Below are 16,881 nucleotides of genomic sequence, written 5' to 3'. Positions count from 1 at the left end.
GATAGTGTTTTGGAAGAATAATTAGTTACTGGAGAAAACGTTGATGATATGTTACAAAAACAGGATATACAATTTAATAAACATTGACATAGTTTGGTGAAAAGAAAATAAGAGTATTAAATGAGAGAAAAAAGAAAGGAAATAGAAGGAAAAAAGGAAGAAAGTGGGACAGGAGGGACAGAGGAGAAAGGAAAACTAGAGAAAGGAAGAAAGGGCAGAACAAGAATTACAAAAAGATGTCTTTGTAAAGAACCACCCAAATGCTCCTAATGATTATCTTTGTGCCAGGAGATACCCTGTCATTTTATTTTCTCTTATACTTCCATACTTTTGCAAATTCTCCACTGTGACCATATGTTATTTTTATAACCAGAATAACACAATTATTTTTAAAAGACTGTTAAGAATAGAAAATCCATCATGCTACATCCCTATCAGTCCAAAAAAGAACTGGACCCTGAGAATATCTGCACACAGGGAGAGTTACAGTAATGAGAGGCTGGCTATACTCCCAGGATGCCAAACCAATGGGTTAGCTTAATTAATTCAAGGAGAAAAGTTTGCTTTTGCTTCCTGGGGGCTTGCCACTGTGGTTGAAAAGTCTAATAAGTGCCGTATCATCAATATTCCTAGAAATGGTCTCAGAGTTAACAGAGCCATTTCTTCAGTCCTACCTATTCTGACAGGGATGCGAAAATCCTATCATGGTTCTAATAACTCTTTGCTGCTACAGGAAAAAAGCCCACCCCAGTTATCCTGAACACACCCAAAATGTGACATACCTAAGATTTTCTTCCTGGCCTTAACTAGTAAATGTGAAACAATTTCTGTGGGATTATTTTACATCTTTTAAAAATGACCTAAAGAAAATACTCATTTTTCCCAGGGTCAATTTTCAAGCTTAAAGATATTCCAGTCTTGTCTTTCTTTATCTACCCATTGTCTGGAGCCTGCTTATTAATATTTCCATTCAAGGGGCCTGGGTGCCTCAGTCAGTTAAGCAGTTAAGCATTTGACTCTTGATTTCAGCTCAGGTCATGATCTTGAAGTTGTGAGATCCGGCCCCACATCCAGCTCATGTGCTGGGCTTGGAGCCCACTTAGGATTCTCTCTCTCCCTCGGCCCTTCCCTCCCCCCCATATAAAAAACCAAAATAATAATAAATAACAATCCCATTCAAATATTAAGAGATAGGAAATATGGATTATTTTTCTTGCTCTGCTAAAAATCATATTTGGGGAAAGAGGTTAATAAAGATGCACCAAAAGGAAATTGAGAAATTCTGTTTGCAAAAATAAAATTTGTTTTAAAGAATGGGGGGTGGAGGTTGAATCTAATTAAATATATCCAAGCAGTGTGTATCATGCTGTATGTATCCTGGAATAGCAGCTTAACAAAAAGTTGTTGCCTAAATTGCTTCCTTTATCTATGCTATTCCATTTTCCCATGATGGGAATTCATAAATAGGAGGTAATTAGAATGCATGATAGCACAGATCACATCTGCCAAATGACAAATTCTGGTCACCGTTAGGTAATATTTCACCCAGTTAAGCCAGTTGAGTTGACAAAACAAAAAGGTCTTTCTTCTTTAATAAGTTAAAGAAACAAATAAACTGCTTCATATAAATGCACACCTGTCATTAGGATAAAAAAATCAGTGGTGGCATCTGGGCCAGCCATTTTACATGTATTTTTACTAGTTACCTGTTTTGTGTACCATTAAGCTATAATCAAAATTGTTACTATCTGTTATTAGGAGGCTATATTTTAGTTTGTCCTCAGCCAAATGACATGTTTTTAACTCTTACAAAACCCACAATAATGTTAGGCATTTACCAATCTCAAAGAGCATAGCCCTATTTTTAAACCTAAGCCTATTTTAACTTCTATCATTTGGATGTAATTTACATCGAGTTGCTTGCTATTTTACAAATGCTATCCCTTTTCACATAGGTAATTCTGAGTTAAAAGGATCTAAGAAAGAGTTCCATGAGCCTAGATCTGCAGCTGACCTCCACTTTTCTATAGCCTTAGGGTTGAAGTTAAGAAGGAGGTAATATCAGTGCTGGCCATATTTTCTTAAGTTCTTCATTTTTAAATTTCACATTCAAAAGAAATGGCAGTGGCCTTTGCACAGGTCATTTCCTTTGACAGAAAGGAAATGGGAAGAGACTCATAAATATTTTTGAAATCTCCCATGTATGGCACACCGTGACATGTGATCAATAGATCCTCATGCTTTGATATGTTACAGCGGGAACTTTCAGAAATGACTTACTGGGTTGTACATCTGATTGAACAACTGCTCAGCTTGCTACATTGCAAAGTTGGGGAGGCATTGAAGCACAGACAGGGAAAGAAGGAAAGATCCAGAAAAACAGTATTAGCTCAACAAATCCAGTGCATTTGCACAGACGAACTGGTTGTTAAAAAAGAAGAAATTTCAGTTTCTAAACATTCCACAGTGAAAGTGAGAGGCTCTAGGGAAATAGAAATGTTGACTTTGGCTCCTAAAAAAGAATAGCTGGAATAAGAAATTTAAGGTTTGTGTTACTTTCCCTTTCTCAAGTTAAATAACCCATGAAATAAAGAAAGCTGTCTACTTTTGATGATACATGAAGTGCCGGCCTCTAGCAATGAATCAGAAGAAGTACTTTTGGCCAAGCCTGCAATTTATTACCTGAACTTCAAAGATAGTAATAATAAAAGATTAATTAAATCTTATCATTGAATTTATAGCTCTTCTTTTATATTAACACAAGCCTGAAGTTTCTATTCAATCTAAGTTTAGGAAAATATAGATCAGCAAACAGCAGGTTAGCAATAGCAAAATATCAGTAAGCAAGACATTACAGGATTAACAGTTAATGGAAGAAGAAAAAAATTAAGTCAGCAAGAAGAATAAGGGAACCAAAATACAGTATTATCCACTGCCCATTACCAGCTTCAATTGTTAGTTCATAATTAATAAAAATGTAATTTTCATGACTATCTTATTATGTTCCAAGTGCTTTTGAATTTATAAAGCTCTTCAGTCTATTTTGTATAGAAGATTTAAATTTTTGTGGATTTAAATGTAGTGATTATTATCTTACATATCACTCACAGGTGCTATTTCTTAAATACCTACATCATTCACTTGGGGGTCAACGTCAAGGGGCCGAAGGTAAAATACTATAGGAACTTTCACTTTGCTATAAGCTGAGACATGTGCCTTTGAAGAGCCTGAATTTTTCATTTGTTCAACTTTGATGAACTAAAATGACAATTTTACCATGGTTAAAAAAACCCACTCTCCTCAAAGATGATATTAATTGGAAAATTACCAAATCATAACATTTTGGTTTGTTGCTTCTCAACTGATTCCTAGTCAGATAAGGTAAACTTACTTCTATACACTGAACATCACATATTCTTTTAAAAGACAAAATTATCCACATGTCACTAAAGAGGTTCTTCTCAACCCCTTTGATGTTTAAGATTAATAAATGAGCTAATTTGTAAAGCACACTCATAACTTGTTGTGCATTACATCATTTTATCAACCTCACTAGTATCAGTAAAACTTTCCTCACATGTGGATATCTGATGGCATTGTTGTTAAGATGGGAGATGTAATGTGTAAGGAACAGTTCCTTTTCTGCCTGTAACCATTTTTCATAATGAAGTATTTGCCGACTTAACAGTAAAGGGTTAAAAGTAACTAGGCATGTGAATGTTCTCCACAAACATTTATGTAAAAACTCACCTTACCAATGTCAAGAATTGTTCATAAGGCAAAAATAAATTTAAATCACAATTTGGATTCCATTATCACTGGCAAACAAGATTTCTGTTCAGTTAAACACATCTATGATGTTGTGTACATTTTATGGCAAAAATACATGGACGCACACAAATCTTGAGCAAAATTCCATTGGGAATTCATGGTTTATTTATGACATAATAAAACTATTATGTTTTCAGCTTTCATTTAGTAACCCTTTATATTTTATTCACAAGTCACATACCCTTTTATTTAAAAGGAGGCCCAGACACTCCTTAAGCTTTTATAGCTGCTTATTTTTCCATGAGTAAATGATGTGTTTATATGTATATTCACATACTGCTGGCCTATACTTTCAAATATTTCATGTAGATCTCAATTCTTTTTAAGGTGATGGGTACTTGAGGTTTTTACAGAACTATTTATTAGCAGAAATTAAAGACTACTAGAAAAAGTATTTTAAACTTTTGAATTTCGTTGATGCTAGAGAGCCAAAAATAACAAAATAGCATCTGCAGGTTAGGTATGAAAATATTTAAATTATAATTACCTTATTTAATCTCACTGTACTATTCACTTAGGAGATAGTATAATCCAACACATTATTTATATACTTAGAAATAAGTTATCTATTCATAAATTAAACAGGTCCTTTACAGCAAGACAACCATATTTGTTACTTTAGTCCTGGTGATGTGGTAAAATGTTAAAATATTGTCGGAAATAATGCTAAAATATTTACAGGATTTCCTTTGTGAATTTTAGCACACAATATATACCTGAGAGTTTAAGGAAAACACATACCCTGAGTGATTCTTTGGGCAAGTCAGAGCTACACTGAAAGAAATTAAATTGAAATGCATAGACATTCACTTATTAAACTATTCAAGTTATATACATGGAAACTGTGTCAATATGTGAATCTCTTCCTTCTAATTACTAGAGGATCGCAAATTCCATAGGTGATATACACTAAAAGGAAGTATGTCAAGCATGTATCTGCAGAAATAATATAGGTGGTGACCTCAGCTACATAAGTGGCTACACAGAGTTGATGAAGGTATCTTTCATGGCCAAGTCTAATTGAGATCCTCCTTCAGGATTCAGCACAATACAACTGAGGTAAGCTAATGCAAAACGAGTCAATGAAATTCTCTCACAATTATTTTAGAGCCTGCCTTGTGATCACAAAACTGTTCATTAAATTAAAAGTACCTTTCCTAGGTTCATTTCTTGATACATACATGCATGTATAACATATTACAGAATCCATTCATATATGTGTCAAGAATGTATTATCATACACCCAATGTGTAAATAGCCAAGTCAATTGCCACTTAAGCATCCTCAAATGGGCAATTTAAATTCTTTTACTTATTTTTTTAAGATTTCTGCTTAACTAGAGATTGCTTGAAATAAGTTAGATGCTGAGTGGATGGGAAGGTAGATTTTACAATACAGAGATTTTCTTGCTGTTTTGCTGTAGAGGGATTTGATGTCTATCTTTTTTAGTAAGGAAACTTTAAAGGTATGAAATTTCTCAGGACAATTTCCTAAAATTCCTTGGTAAAGTGAACAGAGTATGATCACATTTCAGTTATATATTGTTTCTTACAAAATAGTATATTCAATTTTTAAATATTCAGAATAATTTCTCCACAGATATGATGCTTTAACATCCCTATCATCTACATCATATATTTTCATAACTTTAGCAAATAAATCCTCGTTCTAGTTTGCTATAAATTATAGTCAAATTTTATTATATGCTTTGCTTGGTTATTTAAATTTTTATCACCTCTTTTGAATAAGTTTATAAGTTGTCAAAGGGAAACAAAATGCTTAAACTCATAAAGTTATGAGTTTTATGTGAACAATGAGTGCAGACGTACCAAACAACACAGGGAAAAAGTCGAAGGAACGATGCATGACTGGAAATGTACTCCACAAAAATGTCCAGTTCAGAAAAAACATGTTAATGCTGCAATGTAAAGATCCTGTTTTCTTTTCCAAAGTCTTCTACATTCAACAAGCTTTCTAAGACATTAAGGTTATATTTTGGTTAAGTATAAATAGTCATCCCACAGATATTCTAGGGACTTCCTCAACTACTAGGGTGGACTTCTAGAAATTTAGTATTCTCAGGTAAACTTTTACAAAGTTCCAATACAAAAAGTGACCTACGTCTTTACGTAGTAAAAGTTTATCAATATATAATGGGACTCCGGATTCTTTGATTTGTTATAGTTTCATTCGTTTTTTTTTAATAGTTGAGATTTACCCAGAGAATAACAGCTTATTTTTATATTTTTTTACTTCCACTACTATTTTCATCTATTTTGCAAGTTTTTTTCAGACAGGAAACCTAAGATATTTTTTCAGGTTCACTGGCCAATTCGATGCAGACTTCATAAGTTAAGAGTGCCTAATTCTCTTATGAGCAGACAGCAAAAGATAAGGGGTTTGTTTCTCTGCAAAATATCTCTTCCTTTTCCATTTTATAAATTCATTGTAAAATGAGCATTTTTTTCTTGGACTTCACTTACCTTTTTCAACTGTGCTTCCAATTTGCTACATTCTTCTTTCTTTTGTTCAATGGCTATTTCTAGAGATTTTAATTTGGAGTCCCTTTTCAGCCCTGCTGAGGCTAATGAAGATGCATGTTCCTTGAGGTCAATTAAACTAGACTGAAAAGAAAGAATACTAGTAAGTAAAACACTGCAATTTCTACTGTCTTCAATTTGAATACACTGATTCTCTGCGTAGTAATAAAGTATGCATTAGACAGAAAGGGTAAATATAGTCTTACTAAGGTAACAATAGCAGGCTCTGGCCAGGAAATTAAAATTGGCCAGTTTGCAGAACTGAGCAGGATCTAATTGCAGTAGAATCAAATGTGACCAAATAGTGTGGTCAGTAAATGCATGTTTCACATCTCAAAGTCATGCTAATGATGTAAGTCCCAAGGTGGTCTTTGCATGTCATGACAAAACAGATACCCTGAACCTTCCATTTACATTTATTGCTGTCAAGTCGTGCAGACTCTAAGACAAATATGAAAGAAAATACTGACTTTAATGCTTTCTCCCCAAAGGGCAAACCAAGTATAAAAGAAGCATCCTGTTAAGTTTTTATCAAATTCCATGTCTTTAACATAAAAATAACCAATGATTTTTTTAAATATCTTCTATTTTAGTTATTTCTTCTATTTAGTTAATAAAGGACAAAGTTATTTTAAAATTTAGAGTAGATTTTACATCCCAGTCCTTTGTAAATCCAAATTCAACAGATATAATGAATCTTCCCAACTCAGACATGGGTTTGCCTAAATTGTTCCACTTATCAATCATGCTCAGAAACCAAGAGCTCTCCTGGATAGCCTGAATTTCAAAAAACAAGGAACTAAATCTATGTATATATCATGAAACAGAATTTTGCTTAGCTAGGAAAGCAATGTCTATCATCAAATATGAACTGATTAGCAACATCTAACAATGTAACTAAAATATTCAGGTAATACCCAAAATCAGACCTTTTAAGTTTCCTTTATATCCATTTGCAGCACCTAGAAAGACACTAAGCACAGTGGCCACTCAGTAGATGATATTAACTGATATGTGTCTGGGCTACTTCCTGGGCCCTGAAATAACCTTATTGATGAAGATAATATCACTATCACGCAGCAAACTACCCAGCTCTTAATAACCCTCTGAAGGATAGGGTAGCCACTCTCATTTTTCAGGTCAAGAAACTGAGGTTCACATGAACTGTCTTCTCCAAGGTTCCTGACCTACTAAAGGAAGATACAGGTCTCAAACCCAGAACTCCGACTCCAGTTTCAATGCTCTTTATCATACCATTCCCACAGAAATAATAAAGGACCTTACAATCCAGGCGTTTTTGTCATGACGAAGGTGATTATCACCCCAACTAAATTATAAGCTGACAACAATTATATGTTGTTTTTCTTTGTACATTTTAAATTGCCAGGTCTCCAGCAATTGCACTGCTGGGGATTTACCCCAAAGACACAAATGCAATGAAAGACTGAGACACCTGCACCCCAATGTTTATAGCAGCAATGTCCACAATAGCCAAACTGTGGAAGGAGACTTAGCATCCATTGAAAGATGAATGGATAAAGAAGATGTGGTCTACATATACAATGGAATATTACTCAGCTATTAGGAACAATGAATACCCACCATTTGCTTCAACATGGATAGAACTGGAGGCTATTATGCTGAGTGAAGTAAGTCAATCGGAGGAGGACAAACATTATATGGTCTCATTCATCCAGGGAATATAAAAAAATAGTGAAAGGGATTAAAGGGGAAAGGAGAGAAAATGAGTGGGAAATATCAGTGAGGGTGATAGAACATGAGAGACTCCTAACTCTGGGAAACAAACAAGAGGTGGTGGAAGAGGAGGTGGGTGGGGGGACAGGGTGACTGGGTGACAGGCACTGAGGGGGGACTTCACGGGATGAGCACTGGATGTTATGTTGTATGTTGGCAAATTGAACTCCAATAAAAAAAAAATACCAAAAGAAAGAAAAAGAAAGAAAGAAAGAAAGAAAGAAAGAAAGAAAGAAAGAAAGAAAGAAAGAAAGAAAGAAAGAAAGAAAGAAAGAAAAATAAATAGCCAGGTCTGATAGCTTTATGTGTCAACTTAGCTAGGCTATAGTCCCCAGTTATTCAATCAAATACTAATCTAGTGTTGCTCTTGAGGTATTTTGTAGATGTAACTAACACCTACCACCAGTTGATTTTAAAGGATATTATTCTCCAAATCTGGGTGGGCCTGATGCTATCAGTTGAAAGGCCTTAAGAGCAGGACTGAGGTTTCCCTGAGAAGGAAGAAATCCACCTGTGGACTACTATATCATTCCTGTCTGGAGTGTTTCCAGCCTGCCCTTCCTGATGGCCTACCCTATGAACTTCAGACTTGCCTAGCCAGTACCCCCTATGTAAACCAATTCCTTGCAATAAATTTCTTAATATGGTTAAATTTCTTAATATAGTTCTGTTTTTCCGGTAGAACCTTGACTGACACTCCCATCCCAACAGCAGAGCAGACATATTACTATACAGGAACAATAAATGTTTGCTGAAATGCCTGTCTGAAATCATATAATGTAGGCATTGTTTACAAAATTATTTTCATTTAAAGCTATGCTCCACAATGCCATCAATATCGCATTTCAAGTGTAGATGGATAGATAGACAGACAGACAGACAGATAGGTTTTAAGGTCAAATCCATGAAAAACACTTGCAATCAGTTATTCAAATTGCAAATAAGGTCAAATCATGCCTTCTGTCACATACCAACTACAGTAATTATAGATCCCCCAAGTTAGAGTTAACAGCAAAATTGTAGGAAGAAGATTTACATTCCTTAGTTTCATATCAAAGAAATAATCTCCTCTGTAAAAAAAAATAGTGTGCTTACATTTTAGGGAATATGCATTTTGTTTCTATTATTCTCCCCCTCTTGGATTCCTCATTTGTATAGAATGACAGTGCTTTAATTTGTATAGAATTATTCTATACAAATTAAAACCCAAGGGTTGAGGTAATAATCTGGAACTGGAAAATGAACAACAATGCAGTGATACAGCCCAATAGGAGGAAAAAATCTGTAACAGCCTAAAGGAGATGAACATTTCCTATGGACAAAAATATGTACGAAGGGGCCAGTTGTAGACAATAACACATATCTCAGAGTTTTGGAGATTGAACAAAATAATATGCGTTGCTGCTTCTCAAACTTCTCCATCAAAGTATCCCGAAGTAAACTAAAGGAGTTACAGGTATCTCTCAGATCGTGGGGAGTATAGCCCAATCCATCCTTTCCATAACCCCCAAGCAAGAAATTTCTTTAAAGTATATTGTTTTACTTTAAAAATGCATGTAGGATTTGTATTCTGCATCCATGTTTGCTCTAGCATGAAAATATTGTTTTAAATTATTTATCATAATGTAAAATCAATATTCCAGAAGACAAATTTAACCTATACTTTGTGTCCTGTATGGTACCATATCCTCAAACCTGGAAGTATTGAGTGATCTGGTTGAGAAACACAGATGAATGTAAAGCACCCAACACAAGGGATTATTAGCATATAACAGGCCCTCAGGAAGTGGCGATGTTATTACTATTATTGATATTGTTGTTATCCCAAGCAAAAGATCATGGGACATTGAAAAAATACAGAATCCTCTAAGCCACACAAATGTGAAAGACATCAAGAAAACTTTCAAGGAGCTGCATCATATGCAATTAGAGTAGAGACGACAGCATAGGGCATTCTGATGAGGGGAGTTACAGTAAATATTTTCCTTTGAACTCAGCTTTGCCAAGGAAAGGCTTTGGGGAAAGCCTTCACACTGCCCCTGAAGCTCACTCTCTAGTCTCTTGAGGCTCCCATAAATAGGACTATCAGTGTGGTCCATTTGTTCTTCCAAGACTCACCTCTTTTTCAGTCAGTTCAGCTTGTAAAGCATTGACCTTCTCTTTCAGATCTTTGTTCTCTTTTCGGAAAGATTCTATCTCTTCTAGTCTTTCCCGATCATCTCTCTCCCGCTGTTCTTTCAAACGCTCAATTATTCTCTCCTGTGAGGCAATCATCAAAAAAAAAAAAAAAAAAAAAAAAAAGTGAGAAACCATCAGTGTGTGTGCCAAGGCATGATACAAAAGGAAATGGGAGGCAATAAATGTAAGAAATGCTCTACACAAGTCAACACATGCAAGATAGTCAAACTTGGGTTTGTGAAGAGAGTCCTTTCCCATTATAGCATTTGGGAAAGACAATCAATATGGCTTTTGGCGTACTAATAAAAGTTATCATCACAGTGTTGCAAGGGACCTAAATGTTCAAGCTCTGAGGCTGTTCTTGGTTCATGGTAGTACTTGGAAAATTCCAAAAGCAGTTCCAGAAGGGGGAGGTTTAGGCACCAAGAATCTGGACTTAATAAAGCCTTTAATGGAAAGTAGAAGAAGTAGAACTAACCTTTTGGTTCAACCCTCTTTGCTTGGCTTTCCCATTCGATATCAAAGAAACTTCCTTGGTTTATGAAGACTCTTCTCTGGCTAGAAAGGGGATCTAAGTGGTGCAAGACCTAATAAGCCCTCTAGGACTTAGGTCTGAACACACAATGAAAATTGAAACAAAATAAAGAATGAGCTCATTGGATAAGTGATTTTCTAATGTGCCTGGAGATTTTCATTTTCCTCCATATTCTTTCAATGAGTTCTTGGGAATCAGTAGAGACTCCAAAAGAGTGCTTGAATTTGACAAAGTTCAAATAGCAGTTTTCCTTTACTGAGAGCTTACTACATGCTAGGCACTACAATGTGCCCTTCTCCATCTATACCTCAACACAACTCCAAGCTCTGAACCAGTGCTACTAGTAACATTATAGTAGGAAACCCAGGTCCAGAGACCAGCTAACTCATCCAAGGTGACCTAGTGCATAAACCAAAGGCACACCCTAGCATCCCTGAGGCTCTCTGAGTCTTAGTCATATTCATGAGACCACACTGCCATAAACATATGCATGGTGCCACCTAAGGAGATCTGAGAACCTTGCTGCCCTTGACTTACATGCTAAAATGAAAACACTACTCTGGTAGACATGTTTTCCAAAAATGTGGAACCTTACCAGTATCAAAATAAAAGCCCTTTTCTTTTTAAGCAAAATTCCAGTGGGGTAAATTTTGGGTTATATTTATAAAATTTGTTTTAAATTTCCCAACACATATCTGAACTTCCCTTCAGATGGCGATATTAAAATTACTGGTGCAATAACTACTCTTAAGGATGTAGTATGAGATAAGGCCTGATACATAAGACAATGTAAAACAGTATGTGATGCAGAGGGAAGTTAGTTTGAACACTTAGCCTGTGATTTAAGATCCCCCAGGGAAGCAAATGTTCTACTCCAATGACAATAATTTATGTATCTAATGCTTTCAAGGAAAAAAAGAAATATCGTTATTGTTTTGCAATTAGTTAAAAACACTTTAAAATGAAGTATAGTATTACAACAGTGGAGGTGGAAACAGAACAAATCAGTCTACTAATTGCCCACATTTGTTTCTTCTTAATTCTAGTTATAGTCCTATTTGACTCTGTCCATGACACTGGTGATTGGATGATTATGCCATCTATAAAAGGAGAAAATGGCCTCAGTGCACAGGAAGTCTCTCAAGGGTTTTTACAAATTTTAGCAACTGAGCCCTTATTGCTTTATGCCTGTACTCATTGCAAAAACATCACCCACCAGGCCCTCTCCATGCCATCACTTCCATCACATGAGCTGTTGGAGTGACTTTTTTTTTTTTTTAAGTCCCAAACTGACTATGTCACCTCACTATTTGGAAACTTCCCAGGAATTGCTCTGGCTGGATCATGTGGCATTTATTCCCACTCAGCCCCTTCATATGGTTTTACTGCATGTCCATCCTCCCAGCCTAGCTTTCCAAAGGGCAGCACTCAAATCCTGTGACTCTTTTAACCTGGGCTGGGCAAACTGTCTGGCATACAACAGGCAATTACAAAGGCTGAAGGAAGGAATAAGAATTCAACATAGGCATTGCCTTAGCTTCAAAAGAAGGGAAATAAAATTAAGTATGTGTGTTAACATCCAGAAGGTGCCAGAATCATTTGGTAAGTAGGCTGATTCACTCTAAGCACTTGTACTATTGACTGGGTGTCGATGACAAAAAAAATCAGCAAGCACTATAATGTTTTTAAGTGTTATTGATGATTCAGTACTACAAAATATTTCTCTGTCAATCACAAAACTAATTTAACTGTCAGCCACGCAGGGCCAGATGTCAAAAACATGTGTTAAAAGGCCCTAATATGCCATGATCTACTTGATTAACAACTAACTTGCAGAAATTCCAACAATGTGTTCTTGTTTTAGTCTTATTTGCATTGGCAAGTGTTTCTTGTGCACTCATCTGGCTCTGCACAGGTCTAATCTATTTGTGCTTTATCACTGAGTGGGAACTGAATTACAGTGGCCTCCGGCACTGCTATCTGCCTTTCTCAACTGCTTATCTGCTATGTGGCTACAGAAAGGCTTGGCGAGACCAGTTTTATAAATACTGCGGGTTCCATCTCTTGAGCTTCTGTGTGTCGATCCTAGAACTAAGTCATACTCAATCTTGACTTGCTAAGTGGCATTATTTTTTTGCACTGTGAATATGTATATATATTCCTAGAAACTAAAAGGAATAACACACTCCCCAGAAGGTCATAATTCAAGTGGAATGGTGAATAGTACCTAATAGGTTCTATTCATCAACCAAATGACAGCAAGTAATTAGATGTTCTTGTGAGTCCATGATTTTTAATTAATCATTTTAATTTTTGTACCATATCTTGTTCCAGGGGATCTGTTCAATTAAATGTGGATAAAACTGGAACTTGTGAGGGAAGGGCCATTAATGGTAATTATGTTGTTGTCAAAAGCACAATTATACAATTATCAGAAGGTTTGAATTTCAGTCCCATTCCATCACCAGTGAGCTGAGTAGCCTTGGGATAGTCCAGGGGAGGCAACAAAGTCCCAACAAAGGGCCAACTTAGACAGATTAGAAGTGGCTTCCTGGATCATTGGGTTGAGAAGTTAACATGCACCATGGTCTATCCATGACATCCACCTAGAACCCAGAAATGGGGAATGGTGCTATATCTGTCCAAAATGTTCATTTCTGGGCAAGTCATTTCACCTCATTAAGGCCAGTTCCCATCTTTAAAATGGAAGAGCATAGGTTTGGTATTTCTCAAAGTGTGGTCATCTGACCACTTTCATCAATCATTGGGCATGCTTTTAAAAATCACAGGTTCCTTGGCCCCATCACAAAACAATTGAATCAGAATCACTAGGAAATGGGACCCAGGAAACTACATTTTAAGAAGCTCCCTAGATGATAAGATTATTTGGATATATACAAAAGTTTGATACTGGAATAGTTAAAAGGAATCTACTATTCTTTGTTCCATGATAAAAAAAAAACACACAAAAACAAAACAACAAAAAAAAACCTTGCCTGTTTCTATCCAATGTTTTTGTGCTTTTTCAAATGCACTAACATTCTAATTTTGGCACCCTTTGAAAATTGCCTTCAAATAACTGATTTGTGTTTTGTTTTTATTCTTTATTACTGTGAAAGGCTAAAAGTCAATTGCAAATAAGACTTGAAAACTAAGAGCCTACAGGCCAAAGCCAGCCTACATCATATTTGGCTTGAGCATCATATTTTAAAAACTGAACTTGAATGGTTTGAGGCAGGTCAAGGACTCTGCAGCTTGTTACAGTTGTCAGCAATCCCTACTGTCTCACACCAAACCTACTTTCCTTATTTTTGTTCTCTGCCTCTCCCCTCAAGGTTTCTATCTAATCAACTCCTCCTCTGATTGCCCAAATCAGATTCCATGTGCCTGAGATTATGGATTATCAAGGTGGTTTCAATTAGAGGTGAACTAATTTAAATGTATATTTTGAAATAAGATACTAAGAGAAGATGCTTGCCCCATGTGATACAACTGTTAAGTGGTGGCATGAGTATGAGGGGGGCAGACTCCCACAGACCTCAGCCTTCCTTCCCAGTCACCCCCTCAGTCTCAAAGGAAGTGCTTACATAAAAGGAGTAATTTCAGATTTGGAAATTATTTTGGGATTTAAACTAGAATAAATCAAATCTTAATAGGGCCAGGGGAAAAAAAAGATAAAATCTTGCCAAGAATCTGTGACACGGAAAAATTATATGGTACATGTTTACTTCTGTAAACTTGCAGAAGGAAATTGAGAGGTACTAATGTACTGACATCGCATCACTCAAATATTGCAAACAGGATACAGAATCATTAATAATCTTTGAACCAATATTCCCTTATTCAAAATTTTACAAAAAAAAAAAAAAAACCAACCACAGAGTTTTGGTAATAAATTCTAGAAAATTCAAAAAAGAATATTTTCCCTGAAAAATCATCTTATTTATTCTTATAAGTTTTCAAGTAAAATCTTATATCTTTATAATTTAATATTAAAGTTATGTTATAATTTCTATCTAGCCATAAAATTATGGCTCTTCTTTTTAGCATCTCTATTTTTTTATGTAGTGCAATGGCTCTCAGATTACAGTGACCCCCACAATGACTGGATGTTCACTCCAGGAACTTGCTAAAGTTCAGAATCCCAGGGCCCCTCGAGGCTATGATTTAGTAGGTATAGATGGAACCTAATAATTTAGATTTTCAACAGGCACCTCCTGATGATTCTGACAAAGTAAAAGAAGCCTTCTCTAAGATACACTGGCTTTAAAAATCTGTGGGCCATTTAATCTAATGCCTTCCATTCTACAAATTTGAAGTGCTAGAAAAGAGAGTTATTTGCCAAGGTCATCCAGTTAGTTAATGGCAAGGCTGGGACTGACTCCTACCTTGGTCTTCTACCATTTGACCTCATTACTACAGTTTATAGACTATGATAATGGCAAATATAAGAGACATGCATTCTAGCTCCAAAATCTACCTCCTTGACTCCTGTGTGTAATACAGCTTTTCAGGAAGCTGAACTCCCAAAAGAAGAGGAATTAAATCTGCAGGAAGTAAAGAACATTCTAGGCTAGGTAATAGTGTATGCAAAAGGTCTAATGCAGGAAGGAACATGGTGGACTTGAAAAGCTAGGCCAGGGCAGCCCGGGTGGCTCAGCGGTTTAGCACCGCCTTCGGCCGAGGGCGTGATCCTGGAGTCCTGGGATCAAATCCCACATCAGGCTCCCTGCGTGGAGCCTGCTTCTCCCTCTGTCTATGTCTCTGCCTCTCTCTTTCTCTCATGAATAAATAAAATCGAAAGAAAGAAAAGAAAAGAAAAGAAAAGAAAAGAAAAGAAAAGAAAAGAAAAGAAAAGAAAAGAAAAGCTAGGCCAGAATAGCTAGAATACAGAGAATGAGGGAAGAGAGATAGGGGACAAGGTTGGGAAAGAAAGAAGGAGGAAGAAAAAAGAGGGAAGGTAGAGGAAAGGAAGGAGAGAAGAAAAAGGGAAGAGGGGAGAGAAAATAAGAGGGAGAAAGGGAAAAAAGGTGGGAGAATGGGAAGGAGAGAGGAATAAGGCCAACAGGTTGAGAGGTAGCTGATCAGATATGAGCCAGATCAGATGAAGGGATAGACCATAAGGGTCAGGTTAAGGATTTTAGTTTTTATCAACCTAAGAACAATAACAAGCTAGTTAAAGTTTTTAACCAGGGCCAAATGTGATATGATCTGGTTTGCATTTCAAGGTTCTCCTGGCTTATTCAATGTGCCAAGTATACTGAGGAGGGCTAACATGAGAGTGGGAGGTCCAGCTGGGATGGAGTTTAGTGTAAGCCCATGGAGAAAAGTGGGCACATTTAAATGCATTTAGATCATCTCCTCCCAACCATGTTTCCCTAAATCCCCCACTTTTTAGCCCAAGCTCACCTTTTCTGACAAAGCCTCTTCAAGTGTTGCTAGCGCAGTATCCGTATTACTGGAATCCGTCTGCAAGGACTTGACTCTGTCTTTCAGATTGGTTAGTTGTTTATCTTTATCCCTAAGTTGTTCTTGCAAGTTTTCAATCTGAAAATAAAGATCACCACATTCAATGCATATTTTATTAAATATCCAAGGCCAAGATTCCTGAGGAGGACCTGTTGTTAAAAAGTATACCTTAGCTTATGGGCATTGTCAGCATTGAGGTTACACTAACTTAGAATCATTTTGATGAGACCTCATCCTTCCATGTAATCAACTTCATATTTAAATGGTGATACAGATGAGTAGACCATCTCCTTCCATACAATACAAGCCTGTCAGACATGTAAACACTGTTATTTCTACCTATTTCTATTCCTCCTACCAGAACAATCCATAATCTAATCTTCATATAGTGAATCAGAGAAATACATATGCAGGATCTATTCATTCAGTGAAAAGACATATTAATTAGGTGCCCATTCTGCATCAAGCATCATATCAATATATGGCAGAACCTATGTAGTTATTCATATTCAGTCACTCCTTTATTCAGTATTAAACTTTCTGATATGCCAAATGTTGTCAAGTGGCTATTTC

The 16,881-nt window shown here is 36.1% G+C and overlaps 1 protein-coding gene across 25 annotated transcripts in view; it reads right to left on the bottom strand.

Moving 5' to 3' along the window:
- The window catches only part of ERC2 (ELKS/RAB6-interacting/CAST family member 2), a 906,960-nt gene that overhangs the window by 466,863 nt on the left and 423,216 nt on the right, over positions 1-16,881 (bottom strand). For 18 of the 25 annotated variants that reach the window (XR_012011918.1, XR_012011916.1, XR_012011917.1 and 15 more), the window contains 4 exons: positions 16,249-16,386; positions 10,245-10,385; positions 6,315-6,455; positions 2,281-2,316 (listed from right to left, as the gene is read on the bottom strand). Coding sequence is in view for 22 of the 25 variants with exons in the window: in XM_072785816.1 (XP_072641917.1) it covers positions 2,281-2,316; positions 6,315-6,455; positions 10,245-10,385; positions 16,249-16,386 (456 nt within the window). In the remaining 3 variants the exon portion in view is untranslated. The remainder of the gene's footprint in view (positions 1-2,280; positions 2,317-6,314; positions 6,456-10,244; positions 10,386-16,248; positions 16,387-16,881) is intronic. The other 7 variants (XM_072785821.1, XM_072785823.1, XM_072785829.1 and 4 more) reach the window with 1 other exon arrangement.

This window comes from Canis lupus, chromosome 19, assembly GCF_048164855.1.
Source record: "Canis lupus baileyi chromosome 19, mCanLup2.hap1, whole genome shotgun sequence".
Classification (NCBI taxonomy): Eukaryota; Metazoa; Chordata; class Mammalia; order Carnivora; family Canidae; genus Canis; species Canis lupus.
This window is presented reverse-complemented; position numbering and strand designations above follow the sequence as displayed.